The sequence below is a fragment of the Jaculus jaculus genome, chromosome 7 (genome assembly GCF_020740685.1).
Source record: "Jaculus jaculus isolate mJacJac1 chromosome 7, mJacJac1.mat.Y.cur, whole genome shotgun sequence".
Classification (NCBI taxonomy): domain Eukaryota; kingdom Metazoa; phylum Chordata; class Mammalia; order Rodentia; family Dipodidae; genus Jaculus; species Jaculus jaculus.
Genome location: NC_059108.1, coordinates 112,115,585 through 112,140,230, shown reverse-complemented (window position 1 = coordinate 112,140,230; position 24,646 = coordinate 112,115,585). Strand labels below are relative to the sequence as shown.

The 24,646-nt window shown below is 40.2% G+C and overlaps 1 protein-coding gene across 4 annotated transcripts; it reads right to left on the bottom strand.

Moving 5' to 3' along the window:
* Positions 1-322: 322 nt before the first annotated feature.
* Positions 323-23,768, bottom strand: Naa30 (N-alpha-acetyltransferase 30, NatC catalytic subunit). Of its 4 annotated transcripts, none has more exons than XM_045155029.1 (5): positions 23,627-23,768; positions 22,473-23,331; positions 15,555-15,678; positions 13,188-13,243; positions 323-1,154 (listed from the first exon to the last, which is right to left on the bottom strand). In XM_045155029.1, the coding sequence occupies exons 2-5, from the start codon at positions 23,328-23,330 to the stop codon at positions 1,017-1,019; spliced, it is 1,176 nt and encodes a 391-aa protein (XP_045010964.1). In that variant the 5' UTR covers position 23,331; positions 23,627-23,768; the 3' UTR covers positions 323-1,016. The 4 variants fall into 4 exon arrangements, with proteins under 4 accessions (XP_045010964.1, XP_045010965.1, XP_004649275.1 ...); XM_045155030.1 differs by having other exon boundaries at positions 23,615-23,719; XM_004649218.2 differs by lacking the exon at positions 23,627-23,768 and having other exon boundaries at positions 22,497-23,489.
* Between the last annotated feature and the right edge of the window lie 878 nt (positions 23,769-24,646).

Below are 24,646 nucleotides of genomic sequence, written 5' to 3'. Positions count from 1 at the left end.
AGCATTTTAAGAAATGGAAACAATGTGAATCCAAATCAAATGAAAAAAAAAAAAAAAGTTCCAGCTACTTTATAGAAGCTGTTTACACAACTTAGCAATAATTTTGATTAAATAAAATCATACCAATTTACATTAATTTTCTATCTTTTCCCAAAACTCCCCCTCAAAAAAAAGTGCATACAACACCCAGCAATTTCCAGCTCCATCAACTTTTCTTTTGAGCCATTTCTCAAAGAGTTCCTATGCAGACTCAACTTCTCATTGTAAGAAGGGACTTCTAAATTAAACCACTCTGTCACTCACTGGAAAAAGTATCAAATTATAAAAATCTGAAATAATTTATTATCAAATTTCGAATTTAAATAAACACAAAAGGCCATAAAGAAAAGGAAAGAGAGCATGCACTCAGAACGATGAGGACAGGAATACTTATCTACACAGGCACTGGCAGACGCAGTTCAACGGTCACCTTTACTTGCGGTAAGACAGATCTCACCCTACGTGTGTTTCATTCACTAATCACTGAGGTACCAATATTCAAGAATGGAAAAATTAATATTGAAAAATAAAACCTAAATTGAAGCTTTTCCCTCACCCCCTTCAAAAAAAAAACTATGGCAGGTTTTGTGAAATGTTAGTATACTTAGAGATTTTTACAATCTACATTGGCTTTTTTAAGGAACAAAAATCATGTCCCACTTACTGTTTCTGTGATAAAATGATCACTATGTAAAGAACATTGTCAGCAGACTTTGCAAATGAACAAATCTTGGCTATCAACTGGCACATCTTGTTGGTACCAAAAGAACTCTTGAAGTTTAAAACAATCTCTTTTAATTCGTAACAAATGCGCCATGCCAAAGTGCAACAAATATTGTGCGACACTCAATGAGACACTGACAGATAAGAGCTGCATGGAAATCACTAAATCCACCTGCAAAGCAATTTTGGACAAATTGCATTGCATGCAAAGGTAGGTTCTTCATGGTTGGGAGTTGTTCCTTGACATCAGCTTCTCAGCGCAGCCACAGTTTCAGTCGCAGTGCATCAACTCCATTTAAATAGTATCTGAACAGCCTCTTATCACGAACAAAACCAAGATTTTCATAAAGTTTCAAAGCAGACTTATTTGTTATTTCTGTTTCCAAAACAACCTGCAAGAAAGAAGAGAAAACTGTTAAAATTCAATTTGAAAAATTGACCACATATATAGTTAGATCAAATGATTTTTAAAATATACATTAAGACTGATGTACTGGGGCCTAGAGGGAGATGGTTCTGTGGTTAAAGGTGCTTGCTTACTAATCCAGATGGCCTGAGTTTAACTCCCCAGTACCCATATAAAGCCAGATGCACAAAGTGGCACATGTGTCTGGAATTCATGTGCAGTGGCAAGAGGCCCTGGTGTAGCCCTACTCATTCTCTCTCTCAAAAATGAAATTATTCAGCCAGGCATGGTGGGTGCACACCTTTAATCCCAGCACTCAGGAGGCAGAGATAGGAGGATCGCCATGAGTTTGAAGACACCCTGAGACTACTCAGTAAATTCTAGTTTAGGCTGGGCTAGAGACCCTGTCTCAAAAAACAGAACAAAAAATAAAGTATTTTAAAAGTCATTAAAATGCCAACAGCGATTCTCTTTGAGTCAAGGGAAGTGGGGCCTCTGAGAACTTACTTTTTGTTCTATCCATTTCTGTGATGTTTAGAATGTATAGCAGTGAGGAGTGTATGTTGTGTACTAAAGCAAACATGAACTATTTTCCTATGGAGAAAAGTAAGGTGACAAAGAGGAAGAAGAAAATCACTAATCAAAGGTGTGATTGACTTTTAGCTTCTATTTCTGTTAATCTGTCATCTTTTATCCTGGTGTCAACTACCGTATGTCCTGCTGTTTGTCTGCATGAATTAAATTTTACTGGCAGGCTAGAGATACAGTTCAGTGGTAGAGCACTTGCTTAGCAAGCAGGAGGACCTAGGTTTGATCTCCAGCACAGCAACAAAATAAGTGAATAAAATTTAAATGATTTTAACACAACTATTCCTGTTTGTTTACATGGCTATGGCTGCTTTCTTGATATGCTAGAGAGCTAAGCAGTTGTTACCAACACCCATGTTCTGTAAAATCTGAAATGCTATCTGGAGCATTTGCAGAAAACATTTGTTGAAACAGACCAAGGGAATGCAAAGTTAGGATACATCTTAATCACCTGGAGGGTTTGTTAAAACAGGTTGCCAAGCCTCACCCCTAGAGTTCCTGAGTAGGCTTGGGGTAGAGCCCAAGAACTTGCATATTTAAACAAATTACAAAGTGATGTTGCTGGCCAAGGGACTATATACTGAGAATCTCTGGTCCAGATATTACTGAGATCAGAACATAACAGCGGCACATAGTATTAACCTCCATTCAAGTCTTTGGGAAGATCACTGATCTGGTGGCCCTGACACAATGAAAAACTGAGACTTCAAAACTATGCTTTTCTTACCTTTCTTCTACTTCTCTCTACCAAAATACCACTCCATCTTGATTTATAAATACATTGTCACTTCTCAACTATGTTAGTGAGAATTATGAACAAAGTGAGCTACAGTTATTATTATGGTGCCATACCACTCAGGTGTTTACAGCGGAGGAAAAAATGGCAAATGACAATTAAATCAGAACAGTAAAGCACAAGAGGGTCTTCCTATGCCATGTCCCAACAAAAAATGTGCTAAGAATTCAAACAAGAGATATGGAAAAACAGACGGGACTTCAACTTGTCATAACCAAGAAAACCCTCAAGACTATACTTTCTCCACAAGTCCTTATCTTAATAAACAGGATCACCAACCTATATCCATACCTCAACATGACTGAGTTATCTTGAACTCTTTCTTCCCCATCTGCCCACACCCATCCAAGCATCAAACATTATCAGTTTTTTCTTCTCCTATTTTTATTCCTATTAATAATACCCTGTGTCTAAATTGCCATCAACTCTCATAATTACAAGAGCTTCCTAATTCAAGTCTCCCATTTGGAGTGGATGTGATTGTTAAATTTCCTAGTTAGGATAATGTATTGACTCTTGTCCTCAAAATAAAGCCCATGATCTAAAAATTATCTGAAAAGAACTAATAGGTCCATCAAGATACAGCTTTCATCTACATTTCCAACTTTGCTTTCAAGTTTCTCTTCTTCCTCTTTCCAACTTTCATTCTCAGGAAGCCACTATGGTCTTTCTCACCTTAGAACTTTTAAATGAGCTGCTTTGTCTGGAAGAATGCACTTCCCATCCTCTTTACATTTGCTTTATCTTTTCATTATACTACCCACAACAATGCTTGGCTCCTAAGAAATGCTCCAGTAATGTGTGATGACTATAGCACTTCTAGTTAAGTGAGCTCCGGGAAGGTAAGGACACTTCTTTCCAGCTGCTTCCTTTGAACCTAACACACTGCCTGACACACAGAAGACTCTTAACATCATGAAATGTATCATTACCACATTCCAGGATATGACTTATATAAAGTACTGCTATGCTTTATAGATGAACAGAGTACTTTAAATCTCTGAAGGGCTGGAGAGGTGACATAGCAGTGAAGGCACTTGCCTGTGAAGCCTAAGAACTCATGTTTGAATCTCCAGGTCCCATGTAGCCAGATGCACAAAAGGAGTACAAACATCTGGAGGTCACTCTCAGCAGCTAAAGGCCCTAGTGCACCTTTATACATACTTTCTCTCTCAAAATAAATTAAAGAAAAACATCTGAAGACAATAACCAATGTAGTTAACTGATGAAAGCAAGCTACATGCTAAACCGAAAATTTAAAATCAAGGGACTGGAGATGGCTCAGTGGTTAAAGGTACTTGCTTGCAAAGCAGTCTGGATTCAATTCCCCAACCACTCATGTAAAGCCAGATGAACATCTGTTTGCAGCAACAAGAGACCCTGGTGAACCCATACACATACCAACACACACACACACCAACACAAATAAATTGTAAAACTCTAAAATCGGGGCTGGAACCTGAATTCGATTCACCAATACCCACATAATGCCAGATGTACAAGGTGGTACATGGGTTTGGAGTTCGTTTTCATTGGCTGGAGGCCCTGGCACATCCATTCTCTATTTGCCTCTTTCTCTCTAAATAAATAAATGAATAAAATCTAAAATCTAGTAATTAGTATGTCAGGATCAAGTGCAAATATCCCTGGAAATACTTTAAATACAAGTTGTGAGGAAAACAAATTGATTCAAGATAAGAATTAAAAGTCAATTCCAGGCTGGGAGATGGATTGGCAGTTGAAGGTGCTTGCTTACAAAGCCTGCTGGCTGAGGTTCAATTCCTCAGTACCCACGTAAGCCAGATAATAATAAAGTGGAGTAACTGTCTGGAGTTCATTTGCAGCAGTAAAAGGTCCTGGCGGGTTCATTCTCAATCTCTCAAATATATAAATATTTGAGAACTCAATTCAGTCTCAAGAAAACAGATGAAGAGGGCTGGAGAGATGGCTTAGCAGTTAAGCACTTGCCTGTGAAGCCTAAGGACCCCGGTTTTAGGCTCGATTCCCCAGGACCCATGTTAGCCAGATGCACAACGGGGCACATGTATCTGGAATTCATTTGCAGTGGCTGGAGGCCCTGGTGCACCAATTCTCTCTCTCCCTCTCTCCCTCCCTCCCTCCCTCCCTCTCTCTCAGCCTTTCTCTGCCTGTTGCTCTCAAATAAATAAAAATATGGGCTATGGAGCTAAATAGAGCATTCTCAAAGGAAGAAATACAAATGGCATATAAGCATCTAAAAAAATGTTCTACGTCACTAGTCATCAAGGAAATGCAGATTAAAACTACATTGAGATTCCATCTCACTCCTGTCAGATTGGCCACCATCATGAAAACAAATGATCATAAATGCTGGCGGGGATGTGGAAAAAAAGGAACCCTTCTACACCACTGGTGGGAATGCAATCTGGTCCAGCCATTGTGGAAAACAGTGTGGAGGTTCCTTAAACAGCTAAAGATTGATCTACCATAGGACCCAGCTATAGCACTCCTAGGCATATATCCAAAGGACTCATCTCATTTCCTTAGAAGTACATGCTCAACCATGTTTATTGCTGCTCAATCTATAATAGCTGGGAAATGGAACCAGCCTAGATGTCCCTCAACAGATGAGTGGATAATGAAGATGTGGCACATTTATACAATGGAGTTCTACTCAGCAGTAAAGAAAAATGAAGTTATGAAATTTGCAGAAAAATGGATGGACCTGGAAAGGATTATATTAAGTGAGGTAACCCAGGCCCGGAAAGCCAAGCGCCACATATTCTCTCTCATATGTGGATCCTAGCTACAAATGATTGGGCTTCTGCGTGAGAAGGAAAATACTTAGTAGCAGAGGCCAGTAAAGTAAAAAGGAGACATAAAGGGTAGAGAAAGGAAGGGAAGAGGATACTTAATAGGTTGATATTGTATATATGAAATTACAATGATTGTAATGGGGAGGTAATATGATGGAGAATGGAATTCCAAATGGGAAAGTGTGGGGAGGGAGGGAATTACCATGGGATATATTTTATAATCACAGAAAATGTTAATAAAAATTAAATAAATAAATAAATAAAAATAAAATATTAAGAAAAAAGAAAACAGATGAAGATTTAGTAATGAATGCTACATTATAGCCTAGAATACTCCAGCCTAATGATTAATACATGTTCTCAGATTTGATTCCTTCTCTTGGGAAATTCCTGGAATGCTGTTATTAGGTCTGGATCTAATTACAACTAAAATATTCAATCATATGAGACACAAGAAAAATGGCAAAACTTCTAATTTCACAGAAACAAAGTGAAATTTTAAAAATAGCTAATAATATTTTAGAAAGCAACCCTATGAAACAGACATGGTTGTCTCCACTTCACAGTTGATCCTTAAGGCAACCAACCAGTACAGCAAGGACAGACTAGAGTTCAAATATGAAGAGAACTTCACAGTAACCACACTTCAGTACTTCCCATCTTGTGTCCCAGAATAAAATAAAGCAGTGAACAGTCCTAACCAATTTAGGACAACCAGAAGGGATTAAAGTCAATCTTTGTTAATAGTTAGCTATCTAAAATATTCATAACACAAATAAGGGCATCACAACTTAAATACACATACAAGTGACATGTAGGTAAATAGGTGTTGAATGCTCACTTATGGCTATCCAAGAAAATTAATTATGCCAAATTACATAGGAAAAAAAAACAAAGGGCTACATTAATTAAAATAGAAAGATTCTCTTGGTACATTCACATTTCCTAAGTAAACAGATCATGACTTACTTGGCATAATAGAACATTCTGGGAAAAAAGTACCTACTTTGGTTTTCCGAGGTAGTGTCTCACTCTAGCTCAGGCTGACCTGGAATTCACTATGTAGTCTCAGGATGGCCTCGAACTCATGGCGATCCTCCTACCTCTGCCTCCTGAGTGATGGGATTAAAGGTGTGCACCACCACGCCCGGCTCCATAACTACTTTTTAAATACTTACCCACTTAACTTCTTATAAACATGTTAAAAGAAAACTTGGACTTGTAAGGGAATTTACTATGAAGTTCCTATTAAACAGTTTACATCATGGCAATATTGCAGAAGCAGCCAAAAGATGAGTGTGTTTTGATCCTAAAGGAAGTTGATTAGTTTAACCCTTTTTAACAAATCAAAAGAATTACAGTGATGTTTCACTGATTCTCTTAGCAATAAACCATTACCAGGAAAGCCAAACTACTACAGTTGAGATAGTATTTTTTTAATGTTGTAGGCTGGAAGCTCATGCAGAGTAGGTTATATCCACTTCTATCTGGCTGCTTGCAGCCCTTCTACTTATCTGCTAAATGAACAATTTTCACAATGAAAGGACATCTGAACAAACACCAATTACATCACACCTAACAAGTGATGGAAAAGTTCAATGATTTGCCTACAACCACAGAACTGCTAAGTGACAGAAAATGAGGACTCTAGGCTTCTCAAAGAGACTTCTTTAATTAGCCCTAACCATTCATTCAAAATCCTTGCAGCTTAAATAATACCATTTTATTGCCATTTTACTAGCAGCCTCCATCACATAGCCAAAACATGTTCCTAATGAAACTAAAATGTTAGATATATTAAGCACATATAATATATGTAGTAAATAAACACATACAATTTAAAAAGCAATCTTTTACCTTATATGTCAGGAGAAATAACTGTATATTATAACCAAAAAGAAATGAAACCTTATATTTTCTTGGTTCTTGATATTATTGCTAGTACTATTTTATTATTTCAACATTACAAAATACAGTACATTATAACATATACCTACAATTTATCAAAATGTCTTATGCATTACTTGCTTAATGTTTTTAAAACTGGTCACTATATTCTTAGAGAATTATAATCTTAAAGATGTCCTTAGAACAATATATACAAAAGCTCATTTTCATCTATAGTTTTTTTATAATCAAAACATACTGCTTAACAGTAACTACAATTTGGTTAACTCAGAAACTGCCTTTTTTGCTTTTTAAATCTTTGTGCAATTTATAAAAAATAAGGCAATTACTGTTAGAAAGCTTATACAGAGTCCCAAAACACAAGTTAACTAGTTATATGAGTTAAAATCCAAAAGTGTTGTTAAAAAGATCCAAGCACTAAGCTGGGCATGGTAGCACATGCCTTTAATCCCAGCCCTTGGGAGGCAGAGGTAGGAGGATTGCTGTGAGTTTGAGGCCACTCTGAGATTAGAGTGAATTCCAGGTCAGCCTGAGCTAGAGTGAGACCCTACCTTGAAAAACAAACAAACAATCCTGGCGCTAGGGTTTTAGCTTAGTGTAGAGTTTTTGATTAGTATGTGACATCAAGGGTCTGAATTCAACCCATAGCACCAGAAAAAAAACAAACAAAAATAAATAAAAAAAGAAGGTGCAAACATTTGCTAGAAACACCAAACTAATTTTTCAAATATATATATATAAAATAACAGGGCCTCTTGTCACTACAAATGAACTCCAGATACATGTGCCACTTTATACATCTGGCTTTACATAGGTACTGGGAAAGCAACCTGGACCATAAGGCTTTGCAAGCAAGCATGCTTTTACCCACTGAACCATTTCTCCAGCCCAGTATTTCTTTTTTTTTAAGAGTTCTATTTATTTATTTATTTATTTATTTATTTATTTGAGAGAGAGAGAGAAAGAATGGGTTTGTCAGGGCCCCTAGCCACTGCAAAGAACTCCAGTTGATGAGCCACCTTGTGCATATGACTTACGTTGGACCTGGAGAATTGAACCTGGATTCCTAGGCTTCACAGGCAAGCAAACGCCTTAACTGCTAAACCACCTCTCCAGCTCTCTTTTTTTTCCATTTTTTTGGTTGTTTTAAGTATTATTTCACTCTAGCTCAGGCTGACCTAAAATTCACTATGTAGTCTCAGGGGGGCCTAAACTCACAGCAATCCTCCTACCTCTGCCTCCTGAGTGCTGGGATTAAAGGTGTGTGCTACCACGTCTGGCAATACTTTTTCTTTTTTAACTAAAGAAAAGTTCTATAGTTCCTTTCTCTGGGAGAGAGACTCTTAGCTGCCATGTTTCTCCACCCCTGTTCAGAGGGAAGTAGTTCAAGATCTGATGTCATCAACCCCTGTCCTCTAGCAGCAGTTAGATCTTTTCATGAGGGGGAAAAAGAAGGGAGTACAGTTAGAGTGACTGGACCCCTGGAAGAAAAAAGTTGGAAAAAAATCTACACTTGCTATAAATCAAAAATGAGCTGATTTTTTTTTTTTTAAATCTCTTGTCTAGTTCCCTAGACTTGTTTTTCCACAATCAGGAGTCTTCCTAAGAGAGAGGTCTTTTATAGGATTTAAACACTGTGGTTGGTCAAGTTCATGTCCTCGAACTTGGGTGTCAAGGTTATTAACCTCTTCCCAAGACAGCCCCTAACCTAACCAACCAGCTCGTCCTCTGGTTCACCTGAGCTGAAAGACAGCCCACCACTATAAGGTTATAAATACCTTTACAAGGGGAGGACAGGTTCTTTGACCACTTGGGAACTTCCAGCTGTGGGTAAGTTTTTCCCTCAGCTGGGCCTGGGTTGGCTCAGCCCCCTAGCCTTTACTCTCCACATGGGTTCTTTATCTCCTCCAACTACCCACATGTTAGGAGCTCCTTGAGCTCTCTTTTCTCTCTCTTCACGTTTTTTTTTTTTCAGGCCCTCCACGTGGGATTTCTAGCCATGTGGTGCCTTTCTTTGGCTCTGTACTTCCCTCAATAAATGTAATAATTTAATTTTTAAAAAGGTTCTACAACCTAAAGGTATTCAAACTGCAAAAATAGCCTGTTTCAAATCATACAATTAGAAAGAGTTCATGGAGCTATCATCTTTATTTCAGCCTAGAATAAATAATATCCACGGCTTTAAAAAGGAGAAAAACAAATCAAGATGGGGGGGGGGGCTGTTAGGAAGGGGAAGAGAAGGTGGTGGGAAAGGATCATGACCATGGTATAGCATCTATATTTAAGGAATTGTCAATAAAGTTTTTAAAAAAATGAATCATGGGCTGAAGAGATTAGCGGTTAAGGTATTTGCCTGCAAAGCCAAAGGATACTGGTTCAACTATCCAGGACCCACGTAAGCCAGATTCCTAAAGGGGGTGCATGCATCTGGAATTTATTTGCAGTGGCTGGAGGCCCTGGCAGGCCCATTCTCCCCTCTTCTCTCAAATAAATAAATAAATAAAATACATAAAAAAAAAATGAATCACCAGCCAGGCATGGCGACACATGCCTTCAATCCCAGCACTCAGGAGTCAGAGGTAAGAGGATCGCCATGAGTTCAAGACCACCCTGAGACTACATAGTGAATTCCAGGTCAGCCTGAGCTAAAGTGAGACTATTCCTTTATTATTATTATTATAGGATAATGACTTTGTGTGTAGAAAAAAGTTATAAAATTTTCATAAAAGCATGTTCAGAAAATAAGAAGGTGGGAATTAGTTATAGATGGAAAGATAGAGTTTAATAGCATGAAGATGACAGAAAGGATTTTGTAAATAGAGCTATATATGAACATACATCAAGTTTGTACCTCAAAACCCACTTTAGCCAGGTACATATCTGGAATCACAGCACAGAAGATGAGGCAAGAGAAAAGCAAGTTGAAGGCCAACCTAAACCATATAGTGAATTCTACAGGCCAGCCTGAAATACAAAGGGAGACCTTGTCTTACAAACAAATTTTTTTTGTTTTAAATATGCTTTTGCTAGGGAAAATGCTCAGTAATTAAAGGTACTTGCTTACAAAAAATGCTTTTTATAAAAGACATCAAGGGGGATGGAGAGATGGCTTACTGGTTAAGTGCTTGCCTGTGATGCCTATGGACCCCAGTTCAAGGCTCGATTCCCCAAGACCCACGTTAGCCAGATGCACAAGGGGGTGCACATGTCTGGAGTTTGTTTGCAGTGGCTGGAGGCCCTGGCACGCCCATTCTCTCTCACATTCTCTAACTGCTTCTTTACCTCTCTCTCTTTCAAATAAATAAAATAAAAATAATTTAAAAAATATTTTTAAAACAAAAGACATCCAAGGTCTGGAGAGATGGCTTAGCAGTTAAGTGCTTGCCTGTGATGCCTAGGGACCCCGGTTCGAGGCTCCATTCCCCAGGACCCACGTTAGACAGATGCACAAGGGGGTGCACATGTCTGGAGTTCGTCTGCAGTGGCTGGAGGCCCTGGCACGCCCATTCTCTATCTGCTTCTTTCTCTCTGTCACTTTCAAACAAATAAAATAAAAATAATAACAAAAAATTTTTTAAAAAGACATCAAGGGCTAGAGAGATGGCTTTGTGGCTAAGCACTTGCCTATGAAGCATAAGGACCTTGGTTTGAGGCTCAATTCCCCAGGACCCACTTAAGCAAGATGCACAAGGGGGGCACATGCATCTGGAGTTCATTTGCAATGGCTGGAGGCCCTGGTGTGCCCATTCTTTCTCTATCTATCTTCCTCTTTCTCTTTGTGACTGTCACTCTCAAATAAATAAAAACAGGGCTGGAGAGATGGCTTAGCGGTTAAAGTGCATGCCTGTGAAACCTAAGGACCCCGGTTCGATTCTCCAGGCCCCATGTAAGCCAGATGAACATGGTGGTCCATGTTATTTGGAGTTCATTTGCAGTGGCTAGAGGCCCTGGCCCTACCATTCTCATTCTCTCTCTCCCTCCTTCTCTGTCTCTAATAAATAAATAAGTAAAAATAAAAATCTTTAAAAGAAAAATAAAAATAAACAAAAAAAATTTTTTTAAGTATCAAAACATTTATTCAGGTCAAAATCTATTGAAAAAGGTCACCTAATTTCATGCACTTTAAGAACTCTCTAAGGCACATCTATCTGCCCTCCAGTAGTAAGGACGGACAGATGTGCCAAGCATGATGTACATCTATCATTCTAACACTCAGAAAGCAAAGGCAGGAGGATCAAAAGTTTGAGGCCAGGGTTGGAGGGATGGCTTAGTGATTAAGGCACTTGCCTGTAAAGCCAAAGGACCATGGTTCAATTCCCCAGGACCCAAGTAAGCCAGATGCACAAGGTGGCACATGTGTCTGGAGTACATTTGCAATAGCTGGAGGCCCTGGCTTGCCCATTCTCCTCTCTCTCTTTCTCTGCCTCTTTCTCAAATAAATATAAATATAAATGATAATAGTAAAAAACAGTAAAAAAGTTTGAGGCCAGCCTGATTTATGGTAGCATGTTCAATGAAAAAAAAAAAAAACAAAAAAAAAACAACTTGCCTCCAAAAAAGAAGCCCTCTACCCCTCTACAGACCCCCCCCCAAAATGCAACTGCCATTTATACTGCTCATAAAATGACTACTATAACACAACTTGTTTCTCCTTTGTCACCACTGCTATGGTGAATACATCTGTATTTCTCTAGTTTATACTTGTTCTCATCTACACTGTGCAGTAATAAATGCTAATATTCCCAATTATTACCAGTATCTACTAAATACAATATAAAGCACCATGCTATGGAAATATATATACCTGCCATCAGACCTTACAAACAAGCTGAAGAGAAAGAGAGATGCTCTTATGTTAATAAACATAGATTTTATATTTAAAAAGTCTTTATCTGACAACATTATTACTTTATATTTGGAGCTATTTTAAGAGTGAAATGTTCTCCATATAGGTTAATAATTTTCTCATGGTTAAAAAGTTATTAAAAATAAGACAAAGAGCTGGAGAGATGACTTAGCAGTTAAGCGCTTGCCTGTGAAGCCTAAGGAACCCAGTTCAAGGCTTGATTCCCCAGGACCCCCATTAGCCAGATGCACAAGGGGGCGCATGCGTCTGGAGTTCGTTTGCGGTGTCTGGAAGCCCTGGAGCGCCCATTCTCTGTCTGTCTCTATCTACCTCTTTCTCTGTCTGTTGCTCTTAAATAAATAAATAAACAAAAAAAATTTTTTAATAAGTCAAAAATGTAAGCAAATTACAAGTAGCTGTATAAAAACCACTAATCTTACTTATATGACCTAGCTGATAAAACGTTAATACCAGCTATTTACTGAAAATGTTTAAAGATTTCACCTTTATGCTTTGAAGAGATTTAACTGCATTATCTTAAAACATACTCTTGCTGGGCATGGTGGCACATGCCTTTAATCCTAGCTCTTGGGAGACAGAGGAAGGAGGGTTGCCATGAGTTTGAGGCCACCCTAAGACTCCATAGGGAATTCCAGGTCAGCCTGGGATAGAGTGAGACCCTATCTTGAAAAAACAAACAAACATATTCTTGGGGCTAGAGAGATGGCTTAGTGGTTAAGGTGCTTGCCTGCAAAGACTAAGGACCTGGGTTTGATTCCCCAGGACCCATGTAAGCCAGATGCACAAGGTTACACAAGCATCTGCAATTCATTTGCAGTGGCTGGAGGCCCTGGCAAGTCTGCTCTCTCTCCATTTCTCTCTCAAATTAATTAATTAATTAATTAATTTCTAAAAACATGCTCTAGGTCAAAATTATTGTAGCTTTAAACAGAATGTTTTTCCTCACAAGTTTTATTTGTATAAATATGGAATGAAACTTCTAGTACTATCATAGGATATTGATAAAATGCATACCCAGTAACATAAAGCCCAGAATAAAGATATTAAACACTTAAAAAGACTTACCTCATCACAGTCTCCTTCAACCATGGCATATATAGCTTTCTTTACCAAGTTAGTACCTAGAACACAGATCTGAATATTACTGAAAGAAAAATATAATTAGTCTCTTAAAGAATCTAAACAATGATATTCATCATAGCATAAAAATGTCAAACATTAAGTTTTATCTTGACTTAGATACACTAATCATATCCAAGTGAGAAAAAGTAGATATAACCTGGGAAAAGACAATAGACCTTCTATATAACAATATAAGGTACCCCAGGAAAGATTTATCTCCTGATAGTTTCACTTCTCTCAGATGTAACTGTGTGCCCCAAGGAGTTTGCTTTACTCTCTCTAAAAAGTATTAGGAAAAAGGTAAAAAGGTGCTGGGCATCGTGGCACACGTCTTTAATTCCAGCACTGAGGAGGCTGAGGCAGGTGGATAGCTGTGAGTTCAAGACCAACCTGAGACTACATAGTAAATTCCAGGTCAACCTGAGCTAGAGTGAGACACTACCTCAAAACGAAAAAGAAAAAGAGAAAGAAAGAAAAGGCGAAAAAGAAATGGGAAGGTATGGTACGGAGTAACCCAGGAGGCTTCAAGAACTGTCCTACCTTACCACAAGACCTAAGCTTGCGGAAGGCTTTCCACTCCCCTAGATGCAAGGCACAAAACTGCCCCATAAGTGCTGTGCACACTAGGAGCCAAGACAGAGTCAGCTCCTGCAAACCGTACAGAAAGCTTGGGCACAATGAAGTCAGGCACACTCAATGATATTAGCATCTAGGAAAACAAAAACCTGCCAAATATAATTTTAAGAAAGACCAATTCTACATGGTGTGATGGCGCACGCCTTTAATCCCAACACTCAGGAGGCAGAGGTAAGTGGATTGCTATGAGTTCGTGGCCATTCTGAGACTACACAGTGAATTCCAGGTCAGCCTAGGATAGAGAATGAGACCCTACCTTGAAAAACCAAAAGAAAGAAAAGAAAAGAAACTCTTAAATATAACTACCAGACAGTAACACTCATAGTCTTTGAAAGCTACAAGTAACAAAGCTGCTAATAAACACTGGTGCTGGCTTAAATATATTCCAGAATTGACATGTTCAGGTAAGTGCTTATCTACCTGATTCTTCATCATATAAAAAGAGCTGGGAGGAAGGCAACATAGTGCTGAGAAGAGATGGTTCAGCACTGAAACATCTCATACCCTCCAAGGCTTAGGGTCCACTGTGGAAGAGGTGGCAGAAAGAATGTAAGGGCCAAAGGAAGAGTACCACTCCTTACATACAACTGTCTGGACAGAAATTGGCCTACATATCCAAGACCTCACAGTGCCTAGCAATACCTACACAAGACCCTCATAATAAGAGAAAAAGATGATGACATCAAATTAAAAGAGAGACTAATGGAGAGAGGGAGGGGATATACAGAGAGCAAGAGTTATGAAGGGGAAAGCAGGAGAGGGGAGGGAAATACCATGGTTTGTTGTCTGTAAGTATAGAAGTTGTTTTTTACACATAAATACGTGTGTGTGTGTGTGTGTGTGTGTATGTATATGTATATGTATATATTTTAAGAGCCAGGAGGTACAAGACATGACAATAGGGGTTCTAACCTAGACTGACATTACAGCCAAGAGGGGGAAGCCCCAGCCCTATTTCTGATATGCCTCTCAAGGGTATGCAGGGCTCTAAACATTTCATTTTTAAGCCATCCAAATGATTCTAGTAACTATACATATATCAGGAAAAGAAGGCCCAAGAAAGGGATGAATTTAAGAATAGTAAAAAATAATTATCCTGATTTGGGGATTGCAAATTATAATAGGTTTGATGACAAGCATTAAGTAATGGAACAATTTTACTCCATAATTTTAGCTTGATTCAGGTCCTCTGAACTCAAGAACAGACACTGGTTAGAATGCTGGGATCAAATGCCCTAACTCTATGTAAAACTGTAATACTTATTATACAGGGTATGGTAGTGCATGCCTTTAAACCCAGCTCATGTGAGTTCAAGGCTAGCCTGGGGCTACAGAGTAAATTCCAAGTCACCCTGAGCAAGAGACCCGACTCCAGAAAAAAATTTATTAATACTTTTATATAATACTTAGTATAATGGAAAGGATTTTGAATTTTGTTTTTAAACAAATGTTTGAAGATTAAAATTGATCACCTGTTACTTGTTTTAAAAGATAACCTACCAAAACACTAAAAAAAATAAGAACTTTTTGAAAGTATTATTTTGAAATCAAAACAACCTTAATTTTCTTCCTTTACCTTTATTGCTACATATTAACATTTAAGTCTTTTGTTTCAAAATACAAAGACAAAAAAATCACTTATTTACCCTTTTAGAGAAATAGTATTTTCCTTACCAATGCCATTTCTCCTGTATTTGGAATCCACGGCTAACATGGCTATATAACCTCTGCGGAACATCTTTTTGTGCATATCCAACTTGCAAACGATGGCACCTACACACTCTTCCCCTACCATGGCCTTAAAAATAAACACACAATTATGAAGAATGCATTGTCATCAGTTACCACAAAGTTACCAAGGGAAAATCAACTTTTGGTCAACAGTTTTGAAAGAGGGAGTGAAATGAGAATTTAATCAAGACAGCAATCACAGAAGTTTTAAAACTCAAATCTCCAAACTCAAAATGTCCTAGTTTTTAAAATCTCAATACTGTTTAGAGCATATATGTTTTACACTTGTTAAAGCCTATGTGGCAAAGAAGAAAGATTTCCACAAGTTAAAACACTCAAGTACTTTAAAAAAAAAAAATTACACATGATGTGCTCAGAATTACAATAACTTGGAATTATCTAAGTTTTGAAAAGAATAATAGGTGAATAAAATTATTTTAAAGAAAAAAATAATACAACAAAATATTGTACAATTTACCCATCAGCAGAGTGCAAGTTTATTTTAATATTTTTATTGATTTATTTATTTGAGAGAGAGAAAGAGGCAGATAGATGAGGGAGGGAGGGAGAAAGAATGGGCACACCAGGGCCTCCAGACACTGCAAACGAAGTGCATCTGGCTTCTGTGGGTCCTGGGAAATCGAATTTTGATCCTTTGACTTTGCAGGCAAGTGCCTTAACTGCTAAGCCACCACTCCAGCCCAGAGTACAAGTGTTTATAATAAAGCATGAAAGATATAAAATATAATAAACCTGAATATTACACCTGGGTTACTTTCAGGAAAAAACCCCTAAAGTTTTTTCAGAAAAAGCATTGTTTAGAAGGCTTTACTTAGATCACACTCAACAGGTTATATATTTCTGGGCTGGAGAAATGGCTTAGCAATTAAGGTACTAGCCTGTAAAGCCCAATGACTCAGGTTCAATTCCCCAGGACCCACATAAGCCAGTTGCACAAGGTGGTACATGCATCTGGAGTTCATTCACAGTGGCTGGAAGCCCTGGCATACCCATTCTCTCTGTCTCTTTCTCAAGTCAATAAATAAATTTTTAATAAAAGAGGTTGTATATTTCTTTAGTAATACAAAGATTAAGTAAATGATTTTAGGATATCTCTCACATGTAAGTCACTAATATAAAAGTCTTAGAATTTCAACAAATTGCACTCAGGAGATTGAGATAGAAAAATATATATATATAGCTTTAAATCAGGGCTTTACATTAGTATGATTTTCCAGGTCTATTTCTAAATGGTCAGCCTTGCAACATGTTAAAGGCCAAATGTTGGACAATACTAGTAACTTTTCATTTTGAGATTTCTACTGTCATCATTGCAAATGCTTAAAAAAAAAAAATCTACTATTGAAGCCAGGCATGGCGGCAGATGCCTTTAATTCCAGCACTTGGGAGGCTGGGATAGGAAGATCACTGAGTTTGAGGCCATCATGAGAGTACATAGTAAATTGGAAGACAGCCTGGGCTAGAATGAGATGTTACTTCGGGAGAAAAAAAAAAAATTCCAAAATAGCTAAAACCTTCCAGTACTGTATTCTGATACACTGAGAATGATACCTCCAGCCATTCACTAATGTACTAGCAAGCACTACTACTTTTCTGTAAATTAATCTTCCAAAAGCAGTGATTTCAACAACCAGAACCAGAAAAGAGTTAAATATTAATAAGCAAAGTAAAACTTATACTTAATATATATTTTAATCTGAATTTTTCTGTAGCATTTTCTGGTCCTTCATTCTATAAATTGCTTGAAATTTGCTTTCTTTTTTTAATGAGCTGTAAGGAAATGAAACTCTTTTAGGCAAGATAATTCAAATTCATTTCACACAAACCTAAGCCTAAAAGTAATCCTTTTGAAAATTGGGCATGGTGACACACTCCCTTAATCCCAGCACTCAGGAGACTGAAGTAGGAGGACTACCGTGAGTTCAATACCAGCCTGAGACTACGTCAGTCTGACCTAGAGGGAGACCCTACCTCAAAAAAAAAAAAAAAAAAAATCCTTTTGAAGGGATATTAAGTAAATAATCCAAACTAGTTCATTTCTGTTTTATTACATATTCCAAAATTTTCAGGGTCAATAAACCTATAAATTGTTCTTTCCCTTATGTTTTCATTCAAAACAAATTGATCTGTTTTCTTTTAAAAATTGCAATTTCTGGGCTGGAGGAATGGCTTGGCGGTTAAGGTTAAGTTAAGGCTTGCTTGCAGAGCCAAAGGATCCAGAAATTCCCCAGGACCCATGTAAGCCAGATGTGTACAAGGTGGCACGTGGGTCTGGAGTTCGTTAGCAGTGGGTAGAGATCCTGGCACACCCATTCTCTTACTCTCTCTCAAAATAAGTAAAAATTTTAAAAAAAAATTTTAATTGCAGTTTCTTTCTGTATTAAAACCTGAAACACAGACAAGTTTACCTGACACTTCCTCTGCCTTTTTTTGTGCCTAGTATTCAACCCAGGGCCAATGGCATTCATGCATTCTACTGGGTGTAGCTCAGTGGTAAAGTGTATATAGTCTCACAGTATTTTCTCATTTGGAAAAAATTCACTTCAAATAATATACATGTGCGTGTATGTGTACACACACAGACACACACATCATCATATAACTAGACCACACATTTTAGCAGCCAGAAAAGAAACTTTAGCATAACTTCAAAAGCTAGGCTCATGTGAAATGAAAATGTATATAAATCTGTGATATAAAACTATAGGACAGGGGGCTGGAGAGATGGCTTAGCGGTTAAGGTGCTTGCCTGGGAAGCCTAAGGACCCATGCTCAATTCTCCAGATCCCATGCTGAACCAGACGCACTAAGGTAAGGCAAGTGCAAGGTTGTGCAAGCATCTGGAGTTTGACTTCAGTGGCTGAGGCCCTGGCACACCAATTCTCTCTCCCCCTCTCTAAAGCTAAAAAACAAACCATAGGACAGGGCTGGTGAGATGGCTTAGAAGTTAAGACGCTTGCCAGGAAAACCTAAGAACACAGGCTCAATGCTCTAGCACCCACATAAAGTCAGATACACAGGTGGTGTACACATCTAAAATTCATTTGCAGTGGTTAGTGGCCCTAGTGCACCCTATATCTGTCTCTTTTCTCACTCTCTCTCTCATAAATAAATAATTTTTAAAATAGGGCTGGAGAGATGGCTTAGCTGTTCAGACTCTGCACTGCAGAGCCAAAGGACTCAGGTTTGAACCAGGCCCCACATAAGACAGATGCACAGGTGGCGCCTGCATCTGGAGTTCATTTGCAGTGGCTGAAGGCCCCTTTCTCTTTCTCTCAAATAAGTAAAAATAGAAATAAAGTATAGGACAGCCACACCTCACAGTTCATAAAGTTATCCACACAGAAAAATTAAATCATTAAATTAGACAATCCCTTCAAACTGGACATGAATTTCAGACAAATTTTTGTCCTTAATGACGTAAATAAAAAGCAAACATACTATGTTAGTTACTTCTAAGACTAGATTGTTTCCCTATTTAAGAATATGGATGCCGGACGTGGTGGAGCACACCTTTAATCCCAGCACTCAGGAGGCAGAGGTAGGAGGATCTCTGTGAGTTCAAGGCCACCCTGAGAATACAGAGTGAATTCCAGGTTAGCCTAGACTAGAGTGAAACCCTACCTTGAAAAATAAAAACAAAACAAAGAATACGGAGAAGCAAAAACTATAGTTATATACCTCATATAAAAATAAAAGTTGGGGTGTGTGCTGGAGAGATGGCTTAGTGGTTAAGGCACTTGCCTGCAAAGTCAAAGGACTCAGGTTCAATTTCCCAGAACCCATGTAAGCCAGATTCACAAGGTGGGGCAAGTGTTTGGAGTTCATCTGCAGTGGCTAAGTCCTGGTGCACCCATTTTTATCTACCTCTCTCTCCCTCTCTCAAACAATAAATAAATAAATATTAGGGGAAAAAAAAAGTAAAAGGTGGGGCAGTAGTTGGGAGGCAGAGGTAGAAGCACTGAGTTCCAGGCCAGTCTGTAACTACATAGTGAATTCCAAGACAGCCTGGGCCAGAACAAGACCCTACATCATATAAATAAAGAAATAAAGAAGGAAAGAAAGACAGATAGATAGTATGATATACTCATTAACAAAATGCTGATAGTGAAAATAAATAGTGCACTTTTCCTAATAAACTGCTGATAAACATTTGCAACAATTAGAATTGCTTATTGATTTTTCCAAACAAAAGCTTCTGCACATGCTTGTAAAACTCATGCTACTAAATAAGGTTTTTCAAGGACCAAAGTTGAAAAATCTTTGACAAGATTAACTCCACAGGTTAAAGGTTTGCCAGTATGTATAAATATAAACTGTATAAAGTAAAATTTTAAAATTCTAGAACACTATAAATATAAAAGTAGAGGACACTATAAAGTTAAATTTAACTTTTTTTAAAAAAAAACAAATGGAAGTTCTATATATAATAGTCATTGCTAGTGGTAAATCTAAGAGCTTCTAAAAGGCACCAAAACTGAACATGCTATGAACTCTAAAGGGTTCACGCAAGAGTAACTGACAGGAGTCCACATCTGTACTGGCATATCACAATTATTAGGAAGAATTAAAAGAAAATGTCATTTTGTTAATCAATGTTATAAAGTTTAATCTCACACTCCATGTGATCCTCCTTTACATATTCTCCATGTAACAAGGAATATTTTAGAGTTTTCTAATCTCTCGAGACTGATACTGCTGTGGACAACTGTCTCCTGGTGAAGGGAACTTTTGTGCCATAAGGAGTTGCACAAAATGGGTCAAAGGTATGTCTTATTTCCAGCTCTCACTTGTCATGAGAGGCTAGAAGACCTGAGTTCTACCTTTACTTCTCTGCCACTAATATCTAAAAATTTAAACATCTTAAGTCACTCTGGTCTTTACTTTTTCTATGGGGGAGTGGGCCTAGATTATCTCTAGGTGTCTTTCAAGATATGATTTAAGATATATAAAACACTTGTATTTTTAATAAATTCATTCTTATGCAACAAATTTAAAAGTATATCAACATAAAAGACCCTATTGTGAATGCTGTCTGATGTTTAAGTATTGTTCTATTGTTCAATACCTCCTGATTCATATTTCATACTTTCATTTAAGAAATCTTACAAGACAACCACTTGTGTATAGCTCAGCTTCTTGAGACTCACAATTTAATGTTAAACTTTGGCTGGTAAAAGCTGAAGTACAGATTAACTGGTGAATTAAGAAGGAAATATATGAAATCAGACTAAAGGAGTTTACTAGGATTAAGTTTACCAGAGTCTAAAATGGTATACAAGTTGAGAATGCCCTAAATAATAATATGATTTAAAAAACGTCTTGTCATATAATCAACTATTTTTTGAAACTGACAAATTGGTTTTTGTTTTGTTTGTTTGTGTGAATGTCTGTATAATGCTGGGAATTAAAAAGATTGCTTGAAGAATGTGAAGCAAGCCCATTACCAGTGAGCCACCCTGAGTCTTATTTCAATTTAACTTATGGCAATGACATTTTATGATAGAATCAATTCACAGTTTCTAGTAATTACAATGGCATGGTATCTGATGGAAGATTTCTAATAGTGCTATAAGCTTTTTCCCCATATTCATTTATAGAGGGCTTTGTTTTTAAACTTGTATTTTGATTCAAAGCTAAGAACCCTAAAAGCAGTTTTCTGAGACATCAAAAAGGGCCTACATTTTAAACAACTGCATTACATCAAAGTTAAAGCAGTCAAGGCCAAACTAACCAAACTATTATGATCTGCAATACTCAGTTTATATTTTCAGGTGGCCACTAAACTATAAAAGCAAAAAGATATTTTTCTGAAGTACTGTCAAAACAGTGCAAAGAATTGATAAGTGCAACCAAGTCAAGGTTAAAAGAGCAAATAATAGGGGAGTTTTTCTCTTCATATAAAATATTCCTCAAAAGCATGTCACCTTTCATAAAATCTAATGAAAATATGATGGGCTTAAACGATTCATACATCTGCAGTCAATATTTAAGTTAAAGGTTCCATACTGACTGAACTGGGTCAATATTATAGTAGAGGAGTTACTGGTGCTGGTATTGGTTGAAAAATCGTCATATGACAGCCAAGTCTGTTTGGCTTACATGTAAGTAAAAAGCTTGTCAGTTATACCTCACGCAAGCCAATGGTGCCAGTGTTGAGGCATGTTTAGTTTCTTTTTAAAAAAAAATAGATTAGTAACAATTTCCCACTTAGGTTTCCTGCATTTCACATATGGGTATTCTGTTGAAGTTTCAGGAGGCTTTCAAACACTGCAAGTGTTGTTAGTAGCACCTTCTGCAATGGAGCACCAGAAAGCCAGCCGACTACAACTGCTGTCCTGTAGGAGAAACATCTCTGTAACCACTGAACATTATTCTAGGATTTAATTCTCCAATGTGGCTATGGCAAGTTTACTGACAACCATGTTCACCAGAACATATTTATGCATAGTTTCCCTCAGTTGCAGCTGTGATGAGTTGTTAATAAATTCTGTATCCGAACAGAACTATGTTCAAATTCAATCAGTGCGAAGTGCTCTGACGATGAGGGCAGGTAATTAAAGACGGCTAAACACGATTATACGCTAAAGAAACAGGAAGTAAGACACCAGCCCCCTGCGCCCAAGATACAGGCTTGCTGCATTTACAACAGTATCAAGTTAACACAGACCATGAGCTCTTACCTTCGAAAAGTTCCATTAAATAACTAGGAATGTGTGCCTGCATTTGAGCGCTTCGCATCCTGTAAGGGACTATGAACATGCAGGACACATCCACTGCCACACTCGGGGACCCTCACACTCCCTGACCCTGCCTGGCCTGCAGGTCTGCGGGGCTCACCTCGTTTGCATTCTCTCCACTTACCAAGAAGCACAGCTGTGGCCAGTTGTGGATAAAATATCTATACGTATAAATGGAGTAGGGTTCAGACAGATCTTTGGTGATCAGTCTCATGATATCGGGCATTTGGAGCTCAGATTCATAGCGGACATATCGTATCGTCCGATCCTCCCCAGGCTCGACCTCCCTGCTCGGGGGGCTTTTCAAACTGCAGCTGGCGGTCAGGGACGAGGACAGGAGTCGCACCTGCTCGCCGTCGTCCTCCTCTTCCTCCTCCTCGGGCTCGTTGCCCTCAGCCAGTCCATTGCGGGCCACCGCGGGGTCGCTGGCCACCTCCACCGAGGCCTCCTCCGCCTGGCTGGGGAGCGCAGTTCTTGCATTACTGGGGACGGAGTGGGGAGGTCTGTCGCCCGAGTGTCCCCCAGCTCCTTTTGTTGCAGTCACTCTGGGGTCCCCGTCGAGGGTGACCGCCGTGGTCACAGCCGATTCGGCGGCACTCAGGACCTTGCTCTTGAGAGAGGCGGCCGCCCGGAGGTGTCGCAGTTCGGGGCTGATCAATCCGTTGAGCTGCTGCTGCGGCGGCTGCTGCTGCTCGAGCGGCGGCTGCGGGCAGCGGAGGCACGGACGCCCTTTGGCCGTGGCCGTCGCCTCTCCGCCCGCCAGGTTCCTGCCTCGTCGTCCTCCTCCTCCTCCTCTTCTTCCTCTGCCGCCTTCGTGCTCCTCGTCGTCCTCCTCGTCCTCGCTGCAGCAGGCCAGGGCAGCCCCCGCCGGGAACGTGCAGCGGGGCTCGGTGGCCGCCGGGGCCGGAGGTGCTGGTGGTGGGAGGAGGCTGCTAGGCCCAGGCGGTACCTCCGCCATCCTACAGACCGACAGAGGAGGAGGCCATGAGACCCGGGCCGACAGGCACCGAGAGGAGCGGGAGGGGGCGGCGGAGGTGGGGAAACAAAGGCAGAGACCGTCCCTCACCGAGCTGTCCCCCCAATTCCGCGCCGCCACCCCCACTCACAACACACACGCTCTCAGCGCCGCCCCAGCGGCCCTCGTCGGCCACCGTCCCCACCAACCCCCGTCCTCCTCCCTCCCCGGCCTCCCGGGCCCAGCCGCCCAGCCCCTGTCACCCGCGGTCTCTCCCCTGTCCTCACGTCGCGCCTCACCCCACACCGGTCCCTGCCGCCGCTACCGCCACCACTCCTCTCCCTCGGCCACCACCGCCGCCGTCGCCGACGAGTCCCTCTCTCTCTCTCTCTCTCTCTCTCTCTCTCTCGCTCTCTCTCTCTCGCTCTCGCTCTCACCCAGCCGCCGCCGCCGCCGCCGCCGCCGTAAAGCGCCTCGGCTGTTACCCCGGGTAAAGTTTCCTGGGCCTAACTTTACGACACTTCCCTGCCTGCCGGCTGCCGGGGCCGAGGGAAAGGGGCGTGGAAGGGCGGAGGGTGACCTGTGGAAGGAGGGGGCGGGAACCAAGGTGTCTCCCGCGGGCTTGGGCGAGGCGGCGTGGGCGGGCAAGTTACGGATGGCTGTGGTGTCGCCGGCTGCCGGGTCACTCGCCCGTCCTGGGCTTTTTAGGGGGAAGCGTCCGTCCGCCGAGGTTGTCGCGCGGCCGGCCCGGGCGCTGCCACGCACGGAGAGTCCTCGGCCCGCCGGCTGGCGCGCGGCCTGTGGATCGGGAGGATTTGCGAGTCACCCCTCAAAGTGCCCTTGTCAAAGTAGCTGCGGCGTTGTAACTTTCGCCCCGAACCGGGGACGGAGCAGCGATTAAAAAAAGAAAAGAAAAGAATGTGCCAGGATGGTGAACCGGTGGGGAGGAAGTGTAAAGTTTTGAACTCTGAAAATACCGTCCTGCAATGCGAGTGAAACTCGTCGTCCCGCTGCTGTCTCGCGCCGCCTCCCCGCACTCCGCTTGTCCACGAGGCTCGCTCGCAGGTGCTGGGCGACTTGCAAGCACGCCTCGGGGAGAGGGTGACAGAGGCTAAGGAGCACACTGCCGATTTGTGACTGCAACTGTGTGATAAGTTGGGGAGAGAGGTGACCTGATCCTAGCGAAGCAGGTGTGTGGATGGAAGAGAGGCAGCGCAGGAGATGGGGCTGGGCGCTTCTGCTCCGGGCCGCAGTTCCTGGCTTTCCGTAGATCTGAGCTGAAAGGCTAGAGCTGACTCGCTGCACGGTGAATAGACTTA